The 16746-nt window shown below is 40.5% G+C and overlaps 1 protein-coding gene and 1 long non-coding RNA gene across 30 annotated transcripts in view; both read left to right on the top strand.

Moving 5' to 3' along the window:
- The window catches only part of KMT2C (lysine methyltransferase 2C), a 277595-nt gene that overhangs the window by 244473 nt on the left and 16376 nt on the right, over positions 1-16746 (top strand). For 22 of the 29 annotated variants that reach the window (XR_014246661.1, XM_082398915.1, XM_082398914.1 and 19 more), the window contains 8 exons: positions 2-80; positions 1669-1732; positions 3536-3768; positions 6454-8193; positions 12638-12850; positions 13544-13708; positions 15155-15296; positions 15432-15579. Coding sequence is in view for 28 of the 29 variants with exons in the window: in XM_082398915.1 (XP_082255041.1) it covers positions 2-80; positions 1669-1732; positions 3536-3768; positions 6454-8193; positions 12638-12850; positions 13544-13708; positions 15155-15296; positions 15432-15579 (2784 nt within the window). In the remaining variant the exon portion in view is untranslated. The remainder of the gene's footprint in view (position 1; positions 81-1668; positions 1733-3535; positions 3769-6453; positions 8194-12637; positions 12851-13543; positions 13709-15154; positions 15297-15431; positions 15580-16746) is intronic. The other 7 variants (XM_082398916.1, XM_082398904.1, XM_082398909.1 and 4 more) reach the window with 5 other exon arrangements.
- LOC309632001 lies at positions 8200-10835 on the top strand. The gene is made up of 2 exons (XR_014246691.1): positions 8200-8724; positions 8761-10835. It is a non-coding gene; the product is annotated as an uncharacterized lncRNA (long non-coding RNA).

The following is a 16746-nucleotide window of genomic DNA, read 5'->3' as shown; positions in this document are numbered from 1 at the left end:
GGTTCCCCTTTATGGGCCAGTCGGTGACTGGAACACAGACTGGTGATGGCCAGACTCTCCTTCCACAGGCAGTTACTCAGGTACTGCTGCTTGTAACTAGTCGCTTAAGAATGCACGTTTTCCTGTGTCTCTCGCTCTTCTTTATGGTGAGGCCTCTTCCAAAAAATAGTAGAAGTCCTAGAACACTGCCAGGATGTACCAATATTATCGACTCAGCAGAAATAAAGACATTTTATTATTTTTTAAGGGAAAGACAAAGTTTAAAAATTGACAATTTCTGAAAAGGATCCATATATTTAAGGGTAGAAGGTCACTTGGAGGGAAGCCAAATGCTTAGGGTTTGGGGGTTTGCTTTTATTTACTTTCAACTCCACAGAGATATTTTCATGTCCTGCATTTTAGAATTCATTCATTACATTTAAATGTAAAACTGCTATAAAATATAGAAAATAATGATTATAATCATTTTATTTAGATACAGGTAGTCATGTTCTACAGTTTATTCCTTGGAATAATTTCGTTTTTGAAATATTTACTGTTCACGATAATCGGCTTTAAAAAGTGTAAATATTTAAATATTTCGTGTCAAGCAATATCCAGGAAAGTAGAACTGCTCATTTCATACTGTGTTTTCTTCTTCTTTTTTTTTTTTTTTTTTCTCAAATATCTGCCTGGGTGGGGGGAAGAAAGAGAGAAAGCTACCTGTTTTCTTTATGTCTTTTTGGCACTTTCTTTTTCGCCCTGCCAGTTAACACTTCAGATTTATTATGCTGATAATTATATTCTTTTGATTAAAAAAGAGAGACCATCTGACACAGTGGAAAAAGCATAGGCTTCATAGCTGAGTTTTAAAATAATCTGAGTTCCACTGTGAGTTTATTGTGCAACTTCGGGCACGTGTTTTAACCTCTGTTTCCTGACCTGTTAAATGTTACACCACCTGCTTTGCAGTATTATATGGTTTACATGTAGTGCATTCTGGGTGCTGGTATCATTTTTAGTCATTACCTTGTATACAGCTCATATCTAACAGAATTTGTGACAACTCGGTAAATGCTTTTTCAAAGTTAATTCTATTTATCAGACTGTTGCCAGGGAATTGTGAGATGATGACTGTTTGGTCTCCCTGGAAGATAAAAGACATTTAATGAGAAAATAAGAGTAACTTTTTAAATTAGTGCATATTTGTTTTATTATTTGTGTCTGTTAGAGATATTGGTTTTTGTTCATAAATAACTTTGTGTTGTGGAGTGGAATTTAGTAAATCTGGAACCCATGTTTCAGTCTTAGTTGCAGAAGAAACCAGGGAGATTTCATCAAAAAGTGGGGTTTTACGTGGATCTTTAGCTAAGTATAATAATACGAACACTATTTGATTTGCCCTACGTTACATTTCTGATGAATAACCCCTTACTTCAAACATAATTGTTTTTCAACTGAAATCTAGCAAATATAACAGTTCAGAGGTAGTTTAAAATGTTCAGAAATTAGGTTGTCACCACAAAATTCATTCCACTTTTTATAAAAATGAAAGTTTTAAAGATGTCATAAGAAATTAAAGTTCTTTTCCCTTTCCATTTCTTTTTTTCTTTCTCATTTTTTTAAAGTTTTTTTTCCCCTTGAACTGAAATGTGGAATAAACCTATTTGTAAATTTTACTTATTTTAGGATGGCAGTATAACACATCAGATTTCTAGGCCTAATCCTCCAAATTTTGGTCCAGGCTTTGTCAGTAAGTATAAATCTAATTAGTTACCTGTTCTCTGGGGATTGCTTGTTTGCACTATATTTGTGTTCTTTTAAAATCTTGGAGTTAGTTTAGGTGTGTTATTTTAAGTCGAAGTGCCCTCATCTTTTATGAAACATCACTGCCCTATTAGGCATCTTTTCCTCAAGGCATGTATTTCATTGCTTTTTTTTCTGTGCATGAATAATTATGGTTAGAGGTAAATATTTTAATACAGAAAAATCATCTTCCCCATTCTCTTCAGTGTTGCTGCTGTTTTTGTATATAGATTGGGCACTTTACAATCTGTAGAATTAAACCACTTCTTTTCTAATGACTGTCTGCCTAAGTGACCAGGATGCTAAATGGGAACAACAAAGGGAAAGATAAGCTGGCTTAGCAGCATGGTGTGAAGTCAAGGATGCAGGATGCCATTGGTCCTTTCTAGTTACTTTCAGGGGTCCCAAGGTGGTTCAGGATAGCGTTTAAAGTTCTCCCCAAACTGAACCTTTCTGAAATCTTCAGACTGTTTAGCTAACTTTTTTTTCACCATTATTTTTCATTTTGCTCACCTCTGCTCTCCTGGTTCCAGAAACCAGAAAGGCTTTCCTTGCGGTAGGTCTCATTCTACCAGAAGCAGAACTTCTGAAATCTTGTGAAAAAGCCTGTTCTGAAAAATGCCCTTCAAATTTAGTAGACTAGATTTCAAGTTCATACATGTACTGGAACTTTTGGGTTTAAGAACAAACCCAAAGTCTGACCTTTTGAAATTACCCCTGCACTAATTATTATAATTTGCATACATATTCGCATTAAAAACAAGTAAACAGCTGTAACCAACTGGCTTTTTCTGGCTTTATTGCGCCCATTGGCTTTGGTTGGATTCTTATTGTATGACGATATTCTGTTATCATTGATGTAATTTTTCAGCTAATGTCCTTCTTGGAATTGTACTTATTTATTTCTTTGTCTTAAAGTGAGTCAAAAAGGTATGTTCTGAATTTCACAACCATAAGGTGACTTTTTTTTTTTTTGAACTTGGAATCAGTGAAGTAAAGTGCCCTTAAAGAATTAAGAAGGAATATTGCTACAAGATGAAGAGATACAACTATTTGGGGAGATATTTTAATGACAGTCATACAAGTAGAGAAGATTTTACTTGATTAATGGCTTATTTATAGACATATAAATGACAAAATTCATAAAAATTACCAATGTTTTTAACTTACGGATTTCCTCTGAAATCCGTAAGTTTTCTGAAGTCTGAAAACAGACTTCATTTTGGTCCTTTCTAAAACTTTCTAGGTTCCCTCCCTCATAGTTTAGGACATATTTTCACCATTTAGAAATAGGGGAAACCCATAAACTTAGGAAAATTAGCATGGGAAATGATACCTAATCCATGCTCTGGACCTTAATAGGATATGTCTTACTTTGTCTCTTCAAAATCTGTAAAGTTGAATTAATCAAATACAAATATAGTTCAATATATAGTTTGGCTTATGGGTTAGAGAATTTGATAGTTTAGTAGATAAAAAGTGTTCCATTAGATAAGTCTTTTGCTTTTCAAAGATTGGGTTTATAATATTTATAAGTATGAAGTTAGCCTGTGTCCTAAGAACATGCATTCTTTGGTTTTCTTAAATATTTTTCTAAAATCTTCTACTTTATATAGTTATTTACTACTGTGTTTTCAAAATATCTATTACAAGGTCATGATGAAAATGTTTCCTTACAAAATGGATTTGTGTAACTTATATTGGACTCTTTAGAAAATTAACACAGGTGAATTTTAATTTTTTTCCTCAGATGATTCACAACGTAAACAGTATGAAGAATGGCTTCAGGAGACCCAGCAGCTTCTTCAGATGCAGCAGAAATATCTTGAAGAACAAATCGGTGCACACAGGAAATCCAAGAAGGCCCTTTCAGCTAAACAACGTACCGCCAAGAAAGCTGGGCGTGAGTTTCCAGAAGAGGATGCAGAGCAGCTCAAGCACGTCACTGAGCAGCAAAGCATGGTTCAGAAGCAGCTAGAACAGGTAGGTAATAAGTGGGTCTGCGAAATAGAAACAGTTGTTAACGCATAGAATGTTTGGGTCTGTCATTGATTAATTGTAAAGGATTTCGATTGGTGTTAAATGGCACACAGAAGTGCACTGTCAAAAGTGACAGCTCTGAGGCCTCTTACTAACTGAAGAAATAACCCCTGTCCTTGCCCCAGAGTCGTGGTCACACAGCACATACTTTCAGTAAGCGCCACTGATGAGATAAGTTCTCATAATCCTGACCTAGAAGAACTGTTTTCATACTGGTTTAGCTAATATAGCTGGGGAAATTCAGTTACTTTCCCTGTTCTGGGAAATCACTGTGCAGAGTCTTAGCTTTCCTGAGGACAGCTCATGGGGAGATCATAGGCTTTTCTACTTGGAGTTGACCTTTGCTTTGCCGTGTCCTTCGGTTCCCTAGTTTTTAATGGAATTTCAGATAGAGCATTTGAATCATTCTGGTGGGGTTTTTTTTTGTTTTTTTCCCCCCATAGTATGTTTTTATTAGTATTCCTTCTCAATATCATTTTGGTCTTAAAGTACATTGGTGTATCTTATGTAAAGGACTCATTCCTGAAAAATGAGATCATTTTGCTGTTATCTTCCATTATGAACCTGATGTTTCTGAAAATGCTCATACTGAAATATCAGTTATACTCAAGAAGAAGTAAAATTTTAAATTTTTATTTAGTGTTTAGAATGTGTTAAGTGGCCACTCCTAGGTATTTACTCAGATGAATTAAAAACTTAGGTTCACACACAAACCTCTACACAAATATTGACTGCATCTCTAACACACTCACCAAAAACTGGGAACCCCTGGACTGTCCTTCAGTATCTTGACTGTGGTGATGGCCACACTAATCTCCACCCATGTTAAAGTTCCTAGAATTGTACACCAAAAAAGGTCAATCTTGCTTTTGATTGTCAATTTAAATCTTACTCCCAATGTTAATAGTGGAAAGGGAGGAATTCAGAGCAGATTGAATCAGTAAAAATCACAGCAGTGCTTTCTGTGTAGTGAACACAGTTACATGCCCTGTCTTACCCAACGTTCTCTATAACCTTATGAACAAGGTAGTATTATCACCATTTTACACGTGAGGAATCTGCTGAGTCGTTGTGGAGGTAGGTGACGTAGGTGATCATTGGAGTAGGGATTTCGACTGTGGTGTTTTATCTCCAAGCTATAGCTCCCACAATAATGTCCCAACAATAAGCTGATTACAATATGATTTCCATTGTTTAAAACCAGGACTATTCTGGAATGAGAGGTTTCCTTTCTCTTTAAATTTACTTTCTGGGGCCATGTTTATTTCAAGTAAAAATGCTTTTAAGGATTTCTTTATAACTTATTTTTAGCCTTTTTATTGCCTTCTGGTATTTTTATATAAATTTTTTATGACAAGGGCCTAGTTTTTGCATATCCATGGATCAAATCCTATTGAGAAGCTAATACTGTACTTGGAAAATAGGACACCTCATCTGCTACAACATAGTTGCCAGCAGTCCAGTGTAATCTTATTAAGATAAGCAATTCATGACAATGTTTTTAAGAGAATTTTGAAATGTGGCAAAGGCATGGATCACCACCTTCCGTATTCCAGTTAGTGTCCCGGTGCTTCACGTATGTTCATACTCATTCGCCAGTCCAACGGTAATTCCTCGGTTCTGGCTAGTAAGCCAGTCAGGAAAGAGAAGAAAATAAGTAGCAGTTGCCAGCTACAGGAAAACAGACCAAAACCATTATGTGCAGAGAATATGCTAGTCTGCCTGGGAAACTGTTGAAAATAAGTTGAAAACCTATCAGAACTGGCTCAGTGTACTAGTACAGTACACAGAAATTGAGTGATTTTGGAGGGTATGTACATCATCTTGCACCCCTTTCTCCCAGCTCCCTAAGTGAGGCGGTGTGTCCTCAGGACACGGGTTGTGTCTGCATTGAGATTGGTCCGTGGCGTCTGCCCATGAGGGTACAAAGTCTTTTGGGGATTAATTAACTGACACAAGTCAGTCATTATATTAGGAGCCTCTTAGGAACTGTTCAAAACATTACCTCAGAGTTTTTACATATTTCAGAAATTATAATTTGAATATGTTACCCATTAAATTCAAGGAGTTTTATTACCAATCTAGTCTTTTTAACCTGGAGGGGGAGGGGTGTGGTATATGTACTGGTAATTCATCTTGTCTTAACATGTTGTACACTTTTGTATACTTAAGAAATGAAATCTTAACACATTTAAATGTTTAAAGTTTGAGTTAAATCTCACAGTTAGTCTAACCTTATATATTAATGTAACTTCTAAGAAATCACAATTAGCTGATTCCTGTGTAGCCTTTGTTTATTGTTTTATTTTTTTATATGTAGTTTAAATAGTTTATGACTCAGAGAAAGATTTTCTTAAATATTTATTTCAGAAAAATGTGTTTCAAATTTGTTTTTGGTATTTCATATTTAGAAACATCCTATTATTGAAAAGCTTGGCAGTTTTAGTTGATGAGTCCTTCCTTTTTTTTTTTTCCCTTGGTGATTTTTGCCATTGCCTAAGCAAGATATTTTTACCTCTGCCTGATCTAACTGCCTTCTGTATAACCTCCACCATAATCGTCAGCCAGTGTTTTTATTTGATACCCGTAGCACATATAAGTGAGTAAGATTTAATTTTGCTCTTCCAGATTCGTAAACAACAGAAAGAGCATGCCGAGTTGATTGAAGATTATCGGATCAAGCAGCAGCAGCAGTGTGCCATGGCCCCGCCCACCGTGATGCCAGGTGTCCAGCCCCAGCTGCCCCTGGTTCCAGGTGGCCCCCCGCCCACCATGAGCCAGCCCAGCTTCCCCATGGCGCCGCCGCAGCTCCAGCACCAACAGCACACAGCGGTCCTGTCCGGCCACACGAGCCCTGCTAGGATGCCCAGTTTACCTGGATGGCAGCCTCCCGGTGCCCCTTCTCACCTCCCCCTCAATCCTCCCAGGATCCAGCCTCCAGTTGCCCAGTTACCAATAAAAACTTGCCCACCAGCCCCAGGGGCAGTGTCAAATGCAAATCCACAGAGTGGACCACCACCACGGGTGGAATTCGATGACAATAACCCGTTCAGTGAAAGTTTTCAAGAACGGGAACGTAAGGAACGTTTACGAGAACAGCAGGAAAGACAGCGGATCCAGCTCATGCAAGAAGTAGATAGACAGAGAGCTTTGCAGCAGAGGATGGAAATGGAGCAGCACGGCATGATGGGCTCGGAACTGAGCAGCAGGACGCCTGTGTCCCAGATTCCATTCTACACTTCTGACCTGCCTTGTGATTTTACGCAACCTCCAAGACCCCTTCAGCAGCCTCCACAGCAGCAACAGCAAGCGGGGCCGGTTTTACAGCAGCAGAACATACAGCAAGGGTCTATTAATTCACCCCCCACCCCAAACTTCATGCAAACCAATGAGCGAAGGCAGATGGGACCTCCCTCGTTTGTTCCTGACTCACCATCAATTCCTGGTGGAAGCCCAAATTTCCATTCTGTGAAGCCGGTACATGGAGGTGTTCCTGGGGCCAGCTTCCAGCAGTCCCCGGTGAGGCCTCCTTTCACACCCGGTTTACCCGCGGCACCTCCAGTGGCTAAGAGCAGTCTCCCCTGTGGCCAAGACCCGGCTGTAAGCCGTGGACAGAGTTACCCAGGATCAGCCCCGTCTCTCATTCAGCTGTATTCTGATATAATCCCAGAAGAGAAAGGGAAAAAGAAGAGAACAAGGAAGAAGAAGAAAGACGACGATGCGGAGTCTACCAAGGCACCTTCTACTCCGCATTCGGACGTAACCGCTCCACCAACCCCGGGTGTCTCAGAAGCTGCCTCTGCTCCCGCCGTGAGCGCACCCGGCGAGCGCCCTCCGCCCGGCGAGCGCCCTCCACCCGGCGAGCGCCCTCCGCAGGGAGAACCCGAGTCAGCGGGATCAGGCGACCTGTCGCCTCCTGACCCGGCAGCGGGCCCGCTGCGCACAGAACCGGAGAACAAACTGCCCAGCAGTGACTTCGCACGAGGAACCCCAGGTCAACAGACCTGTGCGAGTTCAGAGGTGGATAAGCGCCCCGTCGACGCCCCTGCCCCCACTGGGGAGATGAAACTGGAGTCAGCTGAGCCGGAGCAGCGCCCGGGCCCAGATGGGCCTGAACTGGAGGAGCGCCCTGGGGATCGGGCCAAAGAAAGGGCTGTGGCCGGCGCTGCCTGCCCGGGTCAGAGTCCTCCCCGACCTGCCGGCGCTCCTGCTGCCAAAGGAGATTCAGGCAATGAGCTTCTGAAGCACCTCCTGAAAAATAAAAAGGCATCTTCCCTTTTAAATCAAAAACCGGAAGGGAGTTTTTGTTCAGAAGACGACGGTACGAAGGATAGCAAACTGGTTGAGAGGCAGAACCCAGCCGACGTGGTAAGTGTGGCTCAGGAAAACAATTTACTTTTTTCCCCTTTTATTTTAAATTATGGTTACAACAGATTAGTGCCAACTGCTGTATTGATTTCAACGCCATTTTATAACCTTTTTACTCTGGAGTAAAAAAACGCGGACCTCATGTTTTGGTTTATACCCATAAACTATATCAAGTAATAATTTGTTTACTGTATTTTTCAAAAATCAGAGAGCTGTAGGGTCATGCGTTTCATATGTAACATATTCCTGTCAGCTGATTATCACCACATCGAGTTGATCTAACTAAAGCAAAGAAGTAAACATCTACATGTCCTAATTGCAAATAGAGTGCAGTTTCCATTAACCTCTTTGAAATACAGAAAATAGCTCACGCACCCTGTTAATACCCCTGGGGACTCTCAGGAATAACCCATATTGGGAATCCATTCTGTTGCAAAGTATTAATACTTAATGTTATACAAACACAGTTTTACAGGTAGATGCTGTTTTATCTTTGTGGTTTTCCATGTGTCGACATTTTGCCCTTTTCAAGTTTTTTTTTTTTTAAGTTTTTTTTTTAAGTGTTAGACTTTTTTTTTTTTTAATTTATTTTATTTTATTTTATTTTTGGCTGCGTTGGGTCTTTGCTGCTGCGCGCGGGCTTTCTCTAGTTGCAGCGAGCGGGGGCCACTCTTCGTTGCAGTATGCGGGCCTCTCCTGTTGCGGAGCACGGGCTCTAGGCTCAAGGGCTTCAGTAGTTGTGGCGCACGGGCTTAGTTGCTCTGCAGCATGTGGGATCTTCCAGGACCAGGGATTGAACCCGTGTCCCCTGCACTGGCAGGCGGATTCTCAACCAGTGTGCCACCAGGGAAGTCCCCTTTTTAAGTTATAAAACATTGGATTTGCTTTTGTTTTTTCATTTGTATGAAGAACTTTGTTGTAAATATACCTTTACAAGATTCGATCTCCTGCATTTCAGTGAACTTCCTTGACATATTTCCCAAACCCGGGTTTTCTAGGTTGTAGGAATCGGCTAACTTGTCTTATCTTTCACATGCTACACTACCATATGGCTATTGTGTTCATAAAGCTTTCCCTGTAGTGCTTCTCAAATTAGATTTTAAATTTTTCATTTTTTTAATTGAATGAGGTGGAGCGCTATATTTAGTTGTCCAAATTTGCAGTTTTAGGATTGTTAGTGAAGCCATTTGTTTTGCAAGTCTTGGCTTACTCTTTGTTTTATTTGTCCGATTCAGTAGAGGTTGAGTGGTAACCCCACAGAGTCATGTAATTTTTGTAAATTTTGGTGGTGATAACGTTTTCAGTCATATTTGTCATCAGCAAATAGGCCTGATCTCTAGCTTCTTTGTCCATTGCATCCTCTGCCCCTAGGAATACCGGGCTACTTGCAGGCCCTGAGTGTCTTTCTGATTTTACCCTTCCATATATGGCCATACGCTGCTGTTTCTGCCTGCTCTGCTCTCCCTTCTTTTTTTTTTTTTTTTTTTTTTTACATCTGGCCAATATCTGTATCTTTTAAGACTCAGTTCTGGAATCGTCTTCCCCAGATACCTTACTCCGCTCAGCCAGTCTCACGTAAGTGAATGCCCGGGTGCTTGCATAGCAGTTTCTCTAGTACCACTGAGCATAGACGGCTCCTTGAAGGGTGCAGATGGCGTCCTGAGCACCTTTCTGTCTCTATGCCTTTCTATCTCAATACCACATAGTTGGTACTCGGTGGAGTTAGGTCCTAATACTGGTGATTATATGTAAAAAAATATTTATATTGGGTGTTATGATAGAAAAAGGGATGAGGTCAATTAGTATATGTATAAATGTTTGGACTGTCACATGTTCTCATATCCATCTGGGAGGGCAGCAAGGGGCGGGGGCCCTGGATTACTAGGGGTAATGTGGTTACATTCTAGGGGTTACACTGAGCTCAGCGCTTGCCCTGAGGTATGGCAGGCACAATTATTATTCCCATTTGACAAATGATGAAATTCACCTACTTTCTAGTCACACTTAAGGCAGAATTGTTGTGGCAGTAGCTGGACAGGCCCAGTTTTTCCTCCATGCTGAGGACATGTGTTTTCTCACACATAAGTTGGCATTAGTTGTAGTGTAGGGGTAAAGCCTTGGGGGGCTTTGAGAGCTCACATCACTCAGCTTGTGTCAAATCCATGTTTCACCTCTTTCCAGCGTGCAGCCTGGGCAGGTCAGGCTTTCTGTGCCTCAGTTTCCTCATCTGTAAAACAGGATTAATAATGCTCCCTGTTACTGGGTTGCCACAGGGATTAAAGGAATTAGAGTACACCTTGTGCTTGTGATATGAATAAAAGGTGGTGCATACCCATGACTACCAATGACATATCTAGGAATTTTACAAGAGGAATGTAAAATTCTAATATGTGCAAAGGTGTGACCACATGAATAGCTAATGAATGACTTTATCTTTACTAATAGATAAAAATGAGAGAAAACAACCTAAATCCACTACTGTAGTTATTGATTGGATTATTGTTTCTGTATATCTATATCTGAATATACAGATTTTTTGCAGCCATTAACATTTGTTATGCATAAATGTTTAATGTCACGGGGAACAAACCACATGTCAAGTTTAAAAGGCAACCACCAGAATAAAAGAATATTGAGTGTGATTCATTGTGTTTTTAACAAAATATATGTAGGCATAGATAAAAGATCGAAAACAAGTACATTAAAATGTGAACTGTTCCTATCTCAGGCAAACTTTTGGATGGTTTTTAATCTTTTGTGTTCTTCTGTAATTAAAAGTATTCTTTGAACTGTAGTACCAGCTGCTCTTCAGGGTGGTTGTGGGGATTGGCGAAGTCTGTTAGGCACTTAGAGTGCCTGACCCTGCTGCACGCCTACTAAGCGGCTGGGTTGTTCTTCTCTTATAAGCCAGTCAGAAGTGCTCAGGCCCTGCTCTGTGCTTCTCACAGTGCAGTCCTGGAGGGTTGGCAGCCTCAACCTTACCCGGGAGCTTTTTAGGAAACGGGATGTTGTGCCCCCAGCACAGGTGGACCAGTCAGAATGTGCTTTTCAACAAGGTCCCAGGTGATTCGCGTTCATATGGACATGAGAGGCATAGCTCTAGGCCAGGGTTCTCTGAACTTTAATGTGTCAGAATCACCTGGAGGGCTTGTTAAAGGTTTGGGTTCAGTAGGTCCAGGGTGGGACCAGAGAACGTGCGTTTCTAACCATCCTAGGTGGCGCTCATTCTGCTGCTCTGGGGACCACCGTTTGAGAAGCACCGATCTAGCCCTGGGATGGGCGCTGTGTTCCTGCTTCCGTATCCCCTCTTTCTTGTACGAGCCAGCAATGGTTTTTACACTTTTTCATGGTTGAAGAAAATCCGAAACAGAGTAGTGTTTCACAACATGTGAAAATTATATGAAATTCAAGGTTCAGTGTCCATGAATTTAAAACATCTTATTAGACCATAGCCTAGCTCATTAGTTTATGAATTGTCTGTGGTTGATTTTGCAGTACCAGGGCAGAGAGTTGAGTAACTATATTTACTCTTTGGCCTTTTACAGAACAACTTTGCCATCCGTGCTGTAAGTCATTTAGATATATATAAATGGAAACTATAATCTGCAAACCCTCAAAGAGTCAATGCAGAGCACATTAAAATAAGTTTAGCAACTCTAGTTGCCTATAGCAAAGTATAGCTGTCAAGTTTAGAAATAATGGCCCCTAAAAATAGTCCCATATTTTTAAGTATTGATAGTACTACCCTTAAAAACCTCTTTAAGGACTGGTTTGTTCTTAGCCATAGAGACAAAAGTTAAAGAAAAGGCTTATTTGCTATCATATAGGTCCTCTTTTATTTTTAAGTATGTAGCAGTTATTATTCAGTCAAATGTATGACCATGAACTAATTTGAATGAACAATGTTGTTTGTTTTTAGTGATCTCTGAGGCTAGCTGTTCCTCTCAACTGAGATGCATAGGCTGTGAAGCTTTTCTGGAGCTTAGCAATGGTGCCCGCATACCTTGTATTTCACCCATTCCTAAGGGGAGCCCAAATAAGGCCCCAAGACCACCATGCAGAGACCACCACAGCCATCTAGCTTAGAGCACCCCTTCCTCCACAGCCGCCAGTGGGCAGGAATAAGGAGCTCCGGGCTGTCACTGGCACAAGTATGGGCAGGCCTGAGGAGTAATGCTTCCTCTGAAAGGGAGAATAGCCACACTTAAGAGTTCTGCTCTCTCCTCAAGCTTTGCAGCTTACTGATTTCCATACTTGAGAATCATGTTTCAAAAAAGGGATGCTGTTTTCAGAAAACAGGCCATTTGATGCCACCATTTTCCCTCCTTAACTTTGGGTACCCACGTTAGGAATGTTGTGTCTTAGGATGGAACTGGATTAACAGGAACTGGAATTCAAGCGTGTGGACAGTTCACTTATTTCTTAACCTTTCCAATTACATTAGCAAACTTTGGGGGCTCAAGTGCAAGGTGGTTTTGGATGTGGCAACAGCCAGTTGCCAAAAACAGATGGAGGAAGTGAAACCAAGAAACAGCGAAGCAAAAGGACTCAGAGGACCGGAGAGAAGGCAGCACCTCGGTCGAAGAAAAGGAAAAAGGAAGAAGAGGAGAAACAAGCGATGTTCTCTACCACCGACACCTTTACCCACCTGAAGCAGGTGAGTCTTTTGGAGCAGCCCCTTTAAAAATTCAAGGAAGTGAGACATCAGATGCTTTTTCAACCCTGTTAAACTGAAACTTTCCCAAAAGTAGAGAGTTAAGGGGTAAAAGACATCTCAACAAGCAACCTAATAGATTTCCTATTTGCAAGCAAACTTGCACCTTATCCTGTTGGCACCCCAGAATTTTAGTAAAATAGATGGATTGGTTGGCGCTGGTCAAGATTTACTTATGTTCAAAGGGAGCAGCCTCAGCACCAAGAAAAATTCTGTCCACGTTACTTGTGACTCCGGATGCAAAGAAACACAGGCATTGGTCTCTCCCCCTAGTAGAGTGCATTCTTACACCTTTGTGGCTGTTACAGAAGGTGGGAGACAGCTGCTGAAGAGTGCCATTGGGGGCACCTAGCCTCAGTTCAGCCCTGATTCTTGCTGAGCGAAGATAAGGAAGGTGTTTTTCTTGTTAGAAGCCTGGCAGCATCCCTTTAAGACAGATGAGAAAAAGGCTCATTTTTAAGTATATCTCAAAGATTCTATAGTCTCTCTCACTTATTCCAGCATTTTGATACTTGAAATTTTTAAGTCTTATTTTTCTCAAGCCTTATTTGACTAAGTTGCCTTGGGTCTTAGAAAAATTGAGAAACACTTGTTTTGTTTATCGTGTACATTACTCTTAAATGTGTTTTTCAATAGCAGCTCTCTCTGCTCCCTCTAATGGAACCAGTCATTGGAGTGAACTTTGCCCACTTTCTTCCTTACGGCAGTGGCCAGTTTAATAGTGGGAATCGACTTCTAGGAACTTTTGGCAGTGCTACCCTTGAAGGGGTTTCGGATTACTATTCTCAGTTGATCTACAAGGTATGTTTCTTTGCCAAGGTGTTACCTTGCTTCCTCTTTGGATGCCATATCAGAATTGGTAGAGCTTGTCTTGTTTTTCCATCTAGTTTACATCTATCTAATCTTCCAAGTTCCATTTAAACTCTAGTTCAACTAAAAGGTTAAAATTTTACCAGGTAAAGTGTTTCCAATATGAACATTTGAAATTTTTGTATAGGTCAGAATACAAATTGTGAAAAAACATCCATTGTATATTTCTATGGTAGGGAAAATATTTATTTTCCTATAATCTTTATTAACTCTTAAGATGACTCCAAATTCATAGTAAATAGAGTAAAAAATGTAGTTAGGAATTTACCCTGAAAAATACAATGAAAACACCTAAAAATGTATTTTGTCTAATAATTTAGGTACTAATTGCACCTGTGCATTAATTCTTAGGCTGCAAAAATAATATCAAACTGAACCAAGTTTATCTTTTGGTAATATTTTTTTAACAAAGTTGTATGATAGGCTCATTAGATACTCTTTACTTCACATCTGACTTGTGTAAAGTGATCTTTTTTGCAAAAATATTTGAGAGTATCATCAGTTTTTCTGAGGGCTTCTCTTCTTTAGTATTAAAATCATTCTCTTGTGATATTCCATTTATTATCGTTGTTGGCTTTTCTCTTCAGTTAGAACCTCTCCTAACTCTTGTAAATGCCTTCTCTTCTGATGCAAGCTGTTCTCCACGCAACTTCATCATCTTCAGAAATCCTAGATCTTTGCAAGATTTGTAATTTTACCTTGCACTTGATTTGCACGGTATTATTGGTAGATTCCAGCAGTCCCTGAGATACTAGTCAATGAATCAATGACAAATTGGTGACAGACGTTAAGCAGGGAGAAATGTTTGGGGGGAAACTACATTTGTTAAGGTTCAGTCCATTTAGTTATTATTGCTACTCCTTTTGCTTCTTTCTGAGATTTTAGACAATCCAGATTCTAATATCTAAGATACAAGTTGCAGTTATGGATTAGGATCTTAAATTCTCAAGTTTTTGATAGAACTGGGGCATATCTTAATTTAATAAAGGAATTTTTTGAGAACTCTCTACAATTTATTGGTCAAATTTTAAAGCTATCCTTCACTGGCTTTAACAGTGAAACTTGAAAAGAGTTGTATAGAATCAAATCAGGCACAGTATAAATTTGCTTCTTAATTTCAAAGCTAAGTACTCAAGCTGGGGAAAGTGAGCCCGTGGGTGGTATGTCCAGAGGATTATGGGTATTTGTTCCACTGAAATGCCTCCTGGCCTGTACGTTTCTTTTTCTTCTTGGTGTGCATTTTAGGAATGAAGGTGCCTCTGATTACATTTCTGTACCTTGCCTCCCTGTGCTGAAAATTCACAGAACTAAGTTTTAGCAAGGTCGTGGCATATTTGCTCAGTAGCATATAATTTAAAATTTTTTGGTCTCCTGCAGCAGAATAATTTAAGTAATCCTCCAACACCCCCTGCCTCTCTTCCTCCTACACCACCTCCTATGGCTTGTCCGAAGATGGCAAATGGTTTTGCAACAACTGAAGAACTTGCTGGAAAAGCTGGAGTATTAGTGAGTCATGAAGGTAGGATGCCAAGCCTCCAAGTCTTGTACCTTTGAGGAGTTTGCCGGCTGTGTGTGGTGAAATGGCAGTCGGATTGTAAAGTTTACCCATTACCAGTTTTGACTGACTTATGATTTTGTGTTTTTGCTCTTCCAGTTACCAAAAGCCTAGGACCTAAACCATTTCACCTGCCGTTCAGACCGCACGATGACTTGTTGGCCAGAGCGATTGCTCAAGGCCCAAAGACAGTGGACGTTCCTGCTTCACTCCCAACACCGCCTCATAATAATCAGGAGGAATTAAGGTAGAAGTTCCTTTTTCTCAAGTATTTTTTAGTTATTTCGTTTATTAAAAAATGTATATGTGTTTGTATATAGCATAATGTCTGTAGGAAAAGCATGTAAAAACACTTAAAAGGTGAAATTTGGTGAATAATTTTCTTCAGAATTGAAAGTTTATAAAACATTCTTACTATTAAAAAGAATTCATTTGTGCACTTTAGAAATCTCATATGATACAGGAGGTTCAACAAGTAATAATGATCGAATAGACATCAAGGCATTGGGACTCTCCATGCAAAATATTTCAAAGATCATTGTCCTTTATAAGCTGTTAATGTGATTTACTGGGTTTATTGATGTTTGCAGATGTCAAAATAAAAGAGCGACAATCACAGAGCAGAGCATGCTTTTGTGGAAGAGAATTTAAGGGCTGTCCTGTCCACAGTTTGTAACCTGTTTGTGTCAGTTCTTTAGCCCCAGGATTCTGATTAGGGAACATCAGCTTCTCCTAGTAGATAGTCACAACCCAGCCATTTAGATCCAGGGGGGGAGGTTCTTATATAGCTCATCAAATTATTCTCTCTTCTTGGAAAATCTGCTAACCACCCTCTCTTTGATAAGACGTCATTTGACTAAGACCCTTTACTGTATAAATGAGAAGACTGCGGACCAAGGGGAAGTAACTTGTCCAGAGTTAGAACCCAGCTCTTTGTCTCTCCTGGACCTTACCGCTAGATGTATGCCGGAGTTGTCACTCAGGAGCAGCTGTGGGAGGTGGCCTCCTGGGTGCGCGTGTCTGGGGCCCACTCCTGGGTTCCACAGGGGCTCCTTGGAAGCCTCTCTTGGGTCTCCTGTTAATGCTGCTTCTCACAGTGTTCCTTCAGCCTGGCAACGTCTCCTGTGGGGTGGGGTGGGCGGTGTGAGACCCCAGGTTCTCGAGCTGCCGTACCACGTTTAGCCCAAGACCACACTCACCCTACAGCCCCATTTGCCTTGGTAACCTTTAGCTTCTTGGACTAGACCAGTCTCTTCCTTTTTTCACTTCACTTTATCAGTTAAGAAAAATGAAGGCCTGTGAAGCCATAATGGCCAGGTTTTTTCCGTCTTGCCACTGTAAGTAAACAGCAGCCACAGGAGAGTTCTGTGCACGCGTGCCTGGGTGTGTGGTGGACTGCTCTTTCCTTTTTCAG

The sequence above is a fragment of the Balaenoptera borealis genome (assembly GCF_965194805.1).
Source record: "Balaenoptera borealis genome assembly, chromosome: 7".
NCBI classification, from domain to species: Eukaryota; Metazoa; Chordata; class Mammalia; order Artiodactyla; family Balaenopteridae; genus Balaenoptera; species Balaenoptera borealis.
Note: the sequence above shows the minus strand (reverse complement) of the source record. Positions and strands in the feature narration are given on the sequence as shown.